Source organism: Galeopterus variegatus, unplaced genomic scaffold (genome assembly GCF_000696425.1).
Source record: "Galeopterus variegatus unplaced genomic scaffold, G_variegatus-3.0.2 Scaffold6553, whole genome shotgun sequence".
NCBI classification, from domain to species: Eukaryota; Metazoa; Chordata; class Mammalia; order Dermoptera; family Cynocephalidae; genus Galeopterus; species Galeopterus variegatus.
The window spans coordinates 102,793-111,661 of NW_007732664.1; the positions used below are offsets into that span (position 1 = coordinate 102,793).

Here is an 8,869-nt window from a genome sequence, read left to right on the forward strand (position 1 = left end):
CTTGCATACGAGTTAACAACCAAGAAATGTCAAGGATTGCAAACAATCCTTAAGAACATTTGAAGGGCCGGCCCGGTGGCGCACTGCTACAGTGCGCCTCTTGGGAGCGTGGCGGCGCTCCCGCCAAGGGTTCGGATCCCATATGCAGATCGGTTCCCGCTCACTGGCTGAGCGAGGTGCGGGCGCAGCACCGAGGGTTGCGATCCCGTTGCCAGTCCCGGTCCGGTACGGGCGCGACACTGAGGGTTGCGATCCATTGCCGGACATGAAAAAAGACAAAAAGGAAAAAAAAAAAAAAGAAATGAGGGGCTATGTCAAATGCCATTGCTAAGTTGTGGACTAAGAAATAACTTTTGGGTTTGGCAATATAGAGATATTTGGTGCCTTGACAAGGCTCTATGGAATGACGGGGAAAAGACTTTGTATAATAGGTTCAAAGAGAATGGAAAGAAAGGAGGTAGAGACAGAGTAGAAGACAACTATTTAAGGAGTTTCAATATGATGGAGGCAGAGAGAAATGTAGTAATAAAAAATGAAGTTTCTTTGTTTTTTTGTTTGTTTTTAATTGATGGAGATTTTAAAGCAATTTTATATTATAATGTCAGCGATCCAAAAAAATAGAAACTGTAAAATGCGGAAAAAGGAGACAATTACTGGAGTGATGCCCCTGAGAAGGCAAGAAAATATGAGATCTAGTGCACAATAGAGGGAATGGACTTGGACGGGAGCAAAGATAGTTCTTTCATAGTAACAAAGGGAGGGCAGAATATATGGGTGCACATTCAGATAGGATAGTAGATATGGTGGAAGAATGTTTAACATTCTTTTAAAATTGCTTCTGTTTTCTCAGTAAAGATAATGCATAATTGTTATCAATGGCGTGTGAGGACAGAGATGGGACATATTAGAAGTGCACTAATTGTTTGACTTCATTAAATTTACAGTTTATAGATAAAACAGATAATAGACAACCAAATAAATAATTACAAATTTTGTTCAGTGCTATAGAAAGAAACAAACAAGGTATTGTGATAGAGGGTAAAGAGATTATTAATCATTTAAGGTGAACTTTCTGAAGAGGTAAAACTTAAGTTACATTAATCTTTTAAAAATGTTGAGAAATTTTAGAAGTATAAAAAAGCATAAGAATAATATAACAAACATCTATATTCCTAATGCCCAGATGTTAATGCTGCTATTTTTGCAAGCCTGTTTTAAATTAAAACAAATAACAGTGTCTAAGAGTTTTTTACTAAGTACTCATCAAATCAATGGGTACTTAATGAATGAATTCTAAGCAATGTTAAGGAACAACCTAGCTTGCCCAGCAAGAGCTTTTTTTTTTTTTTTTTTTAAATAGAACTTTGCACTCTCAAAATTTAGAGTGAAAAGGAACCTTAGTTTTATTGCTAACCTAAAGCACGAATCTCCTCTGTATCAAGCAGCTGCTTGTTTTTAAAAAAAAAACATCAGTGGTAGGAATCTCTGCAAGTATCTATCTCATTTTCAGATAACTGTTAGAATAATATTCTTCATACTGAGCTACTATTTCTTCTTTTTGTTTTCCATCCAGAGATCTTAGTTCTCTACTTTATATGTTGTCAAAAAGACAAATCAAATGTATTTCCTGCCCCACTGTGGTCCTTTAAATTTTTGAAAACAGCTTGCCAGCTTTCTGAATCTTTTCTTTATACTAAAAATCTCTGATACTTTTTCTTATTTCACATATGAAATTTTTCTTCTGAGACTCTCCTCTATTCTAGTTGTTGTCCTCTGGATATACAGTTGTTAGTCAAAGTTATTCTTTAAAGGGTGGCGTGCAGAACCAAATACAGTATTTTAGGTATAATCTTATGATTACTACCTCTTTTCTTCAGTCGAAGTCTAAACTTCCTGTAAGTCTCCTTACAGAACTGAGTTTACAGCTGTCTAGAACGTTTTAGTCATTTACATATAAGCTATTAAGCCACATCATTCTTAGGCTCTTTTATAGCTTGGGTCCAGTAGATGAGCTAATTCCAGCTACAACTGAGCACGTTAACGTTATTGCAGTTAAAATGTTAGTCTGGGCCGTCCCTGTGGCACACTCGGGAGAGTGCGGCGCTTTGGTGTGCAGCAGCGCTCCCGCCGCGGGTTCGGATCCTATATAGAGATGGCCGGTGGGTTGCGATCCCCTTACCGGTCACAAGGAAGACAAAAATAAATAAATAAATAAATAACATAAAAATAAAAATAAAATGTTAGTCTGTGTATCTTGAGATTGCATGGGAGGTCTGCCATGAGGTAAGCCACTGCCTGTCCTTGCCTTTTGCTTCTGGCACCTTATGCTCTTAGCTGAGTGTCCCACAGGGTCTGAAGCATTTACTTTGAAAAAAATGAATGTTCAAATACAGCCCGCTATCATGTCCAAGGATAGCAACAAGCGTGTAAATTATCCACTCCTGACCTGGGGAAGTAGTGACAAAAAATAAATACTAACAATTCAGGACTCTTTCAATGCCCTGTAATTGGAATGAGTCCAGTTTAAACGCTTTAATGAGGATCCATTAATTTGAGAGGGCCTTATACACCCAACTTACCATCTTTTTCTACTTAATTTAATATTATAAAGATTTGGCCTGCTCTACAGTCTTCTAAGTTATTTCTGAGTCCTTGCATTTCCCAACAGTTAACAATTCTCCTAATTTAATTTAATACACAAATACGCATATTTGCTGTGTCTTCATCTCATTAATAAATATAATTAACAAGTATAGTTCTCGGCAGAATTCTCTGACACAGCACTAAAGTCTTCCCTCAGGTTTGACACTAATCCATTAATTGGCTCTTTTGGCCTATACTCATTTTATTGGGTATAATTTCATTTAATAACAGCATTTTCTAGCCCACATTTATCAGACGTTTCTGAACTAGTATTAGAGCATACTGGGATCATTGCTTTCCACTTAATTTTCTACTCTAGAATTTTTCTTTAGCTTTAAATAGTAACCTTATCAAAAATTAAAACATTGGATATAAGAACTGATTCTTAAATGTTTAGTTTCCTTCTGGTTTATCTTAATAAAATCTAGCATCGAGGAAAATTACTTAATGTATTCTATGAGAAAAGAGGTATGGTTTTTAAATATCTATTAATTTATTAAATTATAGACCATGTGGTTGTTATTTTAATCTCGGGAACTTGAAATTTCACATACTTCATTTCGTGGAAATTATTATTCAACTGCAGTGTTATTTCTATCCTTAATAAGATATTTTAGTATGATCATACCACCCATTCCCAACATACTGGTGATCTTTTTTGACAGGAGAAACACATTAAAATAAAAATACTTACTACAGAAGTAGGCTGCTCTGAAAAATAGATATGACAATTTTAATTATTGTAAAAATTAAAACAGCAACACAGTAAAAGTTGTATTCATGGCAATTTAATGAGCGAGGTTAACAGTCTACCCTCACATAGGCCAAAAACAACAACAACAACAACAAAAACCAAAAAAGAAACATTAGAAGCACATTCAAAAATAAGGATATTAGATAAACGGAAGACAATTTTAAATCCTTACCTCCTCACAGCATTGCCTGCTTACAATAGCCCTATAGTCAATTCTATCCCAGAGCTGGTCCCTTAACTTTAAGAAATTAGGAAACAGTTTTCTCCAGTTTTTCCCTAAAGCCCAGGCAAAAATTTCATGCTTGGATTTTTCGTCTTCTTCTTCAACTGTATTAGCGAGATACCTAACAATGAAGACCACCAACCCAAAAAAGAAATGGGTGAAGGATAGAAACAGTTCACAGAGAAATACAAATAGCTTATAAACAAAAGATGTTCAACCTTCTCATAATTAAAGAAATGCAGATCAAAAATAAAGATAGAATGAATTTTACCTTGAGGAGTTCTCGATATTTTGTATTCCTATAAATCTTGAGCTTTGTTCTGGGATGTAGTTAAGTAACTTGAAAACAGTCAAATCCTTTCTAGTACTGGTTGGTGGATCTGGAGCAATGATCAGTCTGGGACTAATTATTCCCCACTACTGAGGCAAGACCTTCCTGAAGACTATTTTCAATACTCCATGAATTACGAGTTGTTTTTAGTCTGGCTAGTGGAAACAGGCACTATTTCTAGCCCTATGTCAATGTTAGGCACTGCTCCCCTAAACCTTTCTTTCTAGACTCAGGTAGTTTCCTTATACACATATGGAAATCAGCTTTCAGCTGAATACTTGAGGGGGACCAGACATGCATAGAAGCAGGAAAACATGGCCCATAATAAGGAAAATAATCAATCAAGCAAAACCAATCCAAAACTGACACACAAAGTAGACGTAACAAGGATATTAGAGCAGTTTTAATTATTCCATATATTCACAAAGTTGAGTATGCACATTGAAAACGTACTGAGAGATGAAAACTACAATGTGTACAATGAAAAATACATGGAATGGGATTAATGGCAGATTAAATACAGCAGAAGAAGAGATTAGTAAAGAAATAGTAACAGAAATGATCTAAAATGAAACACACAGAGGAAAAAAACCCAAAAATCATGGATAGAGCATCAGTTAAATGTGGCACAACTTCAAGAAACCCAATAAAGGTAAAATTGGAGTCTCTGAATGGTGACAGGTGGAAATACCAAGGTCAAGGATTTGGATCTCCTTAGAGGCCAGCTGCCAAAAAAAAATTTTTTTTAATTAAAAACGGTAAGCCCACACAGAAGCTAAATGAACCCTAAAGTACAAGAAAAATTGAAGAAAATTACACCAAGGTACATTATAATCAAATTGCTCAAAACCAGTGAGAAAGAGTAAATGTTAAAAGCAGTCAGAGAAAAAAAAATACACGTTAGATAACACAGGAACAGAGGTAAGCATGGAGCAAATTTTCCATACAAGCCCCACAGATGACTTTCCAAGAAAAATGGGATGCTGTCTGATTAGCTCAGTTGGGTAGAGAACAGCCTTGTATAAGCAGGGTTATGTGTTCAGATCCTCATACTGGCCAGTTGCCAAAAAAAAAGAAAAAGAAAAATGGACAACTTTACAATGAAAATATTACAAAACACATAAGGGAACAAAGCATCATGAGTTGAAACACGCTGAAGTCAGAAGAAAAGGAAATTAATAGACACGGAATACAGAAATAACTATGTCTAACGTGTTAAAAACTTAAAGTACCTTGACAATATGGTAAGGGGATAAGCAAATTTGGAAAATAAGACAATAGAACTTCTATAAGTGAAAATGTTTATAACGAAACTCATAAGCATATTAGACATAAGTTGGAGATCAAATTAGTGAACTGAAAGACAAATCTAAAGAAAGTATCTAAAATGCAGCCCAGGGAAAGAAAGAAAGAAAATGTCAAAAATAAGTGATGTGGAAGAAAGAGTGAGGCATAACATTTTTAACTGGTTTCAAAAGGAGATAATAGAGGAGATGGGTAAGAGGAATATATATGAAGAGACAGCTGGCTAGAATTTTCCAAGAGCTGTTCCAAGACTTCAATCTCCAAATCAAGGAAGCTCATCAAATCCCAAACAGTATACAAAAATGAAACCAGTGCCAAACTCCAAAGAAAAAAGAGGTCTTAAACGCATCCAGAAAGGAAGCAAATGATCCAAAGTTGATTCTTGAGATACAGAAAGGAATGGTAAGCAACAATATGTGAGGCTACATCAAAAATTTCATGGAAAGATTTGTATTATCTTTTTTTTTTCTTAACTTTAACCTGTAGGATCTGACACCATTAATTCTATTTTAACATGAGCTTTTTGAAGTACCCTTGTAAATGTATGGATAAATCTAAACAAATATTGAATATATAAAACAATAATAATAATGTCTAACTTGTTGAAGGGCATAAGGCAGAACTGCAGAATTGCAAAGTAAGAGAATATAAGTTAGGTAGGAGGTGATTAGTGTCAAAATGCTTAACAGTCTTGTAATAATAACAACTAGATAACTGCAGAAAAGACATACACTGCATAATTTCCAAACCAGTAGAGGAAAAACATACGTCCAAAAAAAAAAACCAGATAAAATGGGACTACCCAAGAAAACAAAATGCAAAACCATCCCATCACTCACTTTGGATAGTGTGGTGCTGACATCACCAAGTCAAGGGTTAAGATCCCTTCCTGGTCTTTTTTTTTTTTTTTTTTAAAGCAACAATACTGTTCAGTTGTTAAAATGAATTACAGCTATATATAGAGAGATATAAATATATCTGAAAATCATAACATTATAAAGCAAAAGAAGTAAGTCACAGAAGAATAATACACATGGTTCTTTTATATAAAGCTAAAAATAATTAAAAAAAAAAGCCAATAACATTTTTTTTGAGATATACACAAGAATAAAGAAAAGAAAGAATATAATTACTGTGGAAGGCAGGGGGCTCTGATTGTGAAACTACGTACTGGAAGCTTCTAAGATTCTCACAATGTTCTTTTCTTAAGCTGAGTCATTGGTACACGAGTATTTGTTTTAATTTTATTCTTCCTCACACACTCCATATGGTCTTTTGTACATATTACACATTAAAAAATTAAAAACACATAAGAGTGTATATAGTACACTTCCATTTATGTAATACACACATTGGTTCATGTATAGAAAATTATTTTTAGATGGATACACAGGAAACTGTTAATAGGAGAAACAGTTACTTTTAATTGTATACCTTCTTTTGTACTTTTTCACCATGTGCATATTCATACTCACATTAATATAAAATGAACACCTACACATTACTTTATTCTCCTTTAATGTAATTGCACACATTTTAATATTACCTTGTTAGGAAGCATCTAATTGTTAAATCCACTCAGATTATATAATATGGATCAAATAATATCCTCTGAGAAATTACATATAGTAATTTTTTTTTTTTTTTTTTTTTTTTTNGCCTCGCTCAGCCAGTGAGCGGGAACCGGTCTGTATGTGGGATCCGAACACTTGGCGGGAGAGCCGCCACGCTTCCCAAGCAGCGCACTATAGCAGTGCGCCACCGGGCGGGCCCTACATATAGTAATTTCTTACTTTAGTTTCTCTGACAGCTCTTAGCAAATAGTGGAAAGAGCTAGAGGTTGGCCCCTTAACACGACTGTGACGATTAAAATATGGAAAATCTACAATGCATTATTGCGCTACATAAGGACCACACTATGATTCTATTCTAGATTAACAATTTTTCAGGGTCAATATGACAAAATATCTGTATCACGCATACAGAAGTTGTCCTCTAATTTGAGACAGATTTCCTTTGTGTAGTGCCCATGCCTTTTTCACAACAATTCATTATGTTTATTCAAATAAAGGATTGAGATCTTCCTATATGTTAGTCATTGAAGGAAGAAATAAAAAAGTAAAATACACATTCCTTGCCCTTCAGGAGCCGCCAGTTAAAGTAGAGAGGAGGCAAGTAAATAGGAAACAACTGTGAAAAAAAAACATGGAAGAAGAGTAATAGAAGTTTAGAGTCTTATAAGAATATATAGAAAAGAAAAGTTATAAGACTATGTAGAAAGGAGAAGAACTTGAGCTTTAGAACTGTGGCTACTAAGAAAATATTTAATGAGAAGAAGTATTGAGTCAGGCTCTACAAAATGTATGGTTAGACATAAAATGGAAATTATAATTCATGTGGTTTTTTACTATAGAACTTATAGTAAACATGCAATGCAACTTTACAGATTACTGTATAGTATAAGCTAAATAGTGCTTCACTGGCAATAACTTTATAAAATAAGTAAAACAAATCCAATTTCAGGCATATAGTAAAACTTAAACTTCTTTTGTTTTTAATTCTCAGATAAAAAAACTACAAAATAGATATTCCATCTACACACAGATATTATACAATACTGAGACATGTAACTAGCAATTTAACTTAGTGGTCAATGGCTCAATTTCACCACTGGTAAACCACACTTGAATGTGTGCCCGGCTCTGATGCTTACTAACTTTTCTGATCTTGGAACGTACTTAATCTTCCTAAGTCTCAGTTTCCTCATCTGTAAAATGGAGATAATAAAAAATGTGTTTTATAGGAAAGATTAAATGAGTTAATATATACAAAAATTATGTGGTGCCTTGCACAATATACTGAGTACTACGTAATATTATTATAATCTTCCCATTTAGCAATCATCACAAATTTTAAAGAGTTCATTTTTCCATATGTACTGGAAAATATTCTTCTGAATATATGCAAAGATCAGTTTCTTCTAGTCCTATTTCTTTAACTCTTTCATTTTGAATTAAATAGACATTAAGTAAAAACTTATTCTTCAGTGCTGACGGCTACTATAGTATTCAACTTAAATATTTTTTATATATAGTTCCCCAGTTAAGTACTTAAAATTATATTCATGCATTCCCAACTGCAGCATTGTATCCAGGTACACAGTAGAAAAGAAAATATATCCTTAAATTACACAGATTCTAGCTGAATTCTGAACTATAGAGTAGATAACCATGTTATTAAAAACACTTAGATCAGAAAGCTAATATAAAGTCAAACAAAAAATGAAAAACAAACTATCTCCCTTTGTGAGAGTTCGGTGTGTTCAGTAAGATAGTCAGTGGGTACTAAAGGTATTAAATATGAATAACTCCTATGTTATAGACTTAGATTCAAAAAGAGTATGTCTAGAACATTTTCCACAAGCTGTTCAATGTAAAAGGGCAATAATTATTTTTACTATATATTAAATGAAAATTTCAAAAAAAATATTCAGCTTTAAAAAATATCTCAGTCATAAAGAGGGGAATTTGGGATAATTTATATGGGGGCCATCTGAAAAATGTAAAAAGCACAATACAAATTCAAGTGGAATACTGAACAATAAATCTTAGGT

The 8,869-nt window shown here is 33.8% G+C and overlaps 1 protein-coding gene across 1 annotated transcript in view; it reads right to left on the minus strand.

The window, feature by feature from the left end:
• LOC103606404 (speedy protein A-like) overlaps positions 1-8,869 on the minus strand; it is a gene marked incomplete at its 3' end in the record, with an annotated part of 26,329 nt that overhangs the window by 10,708 nt on the left and 6,752 nt on the right. Inside the window, 1 exon segment of the mRNA XM_008591004.1 lies at positions 3,570-3,741. Within this exon segment, the coding sequence (XP_008589226.1) occupies positions 3,570-3,741 (172 nt within the window).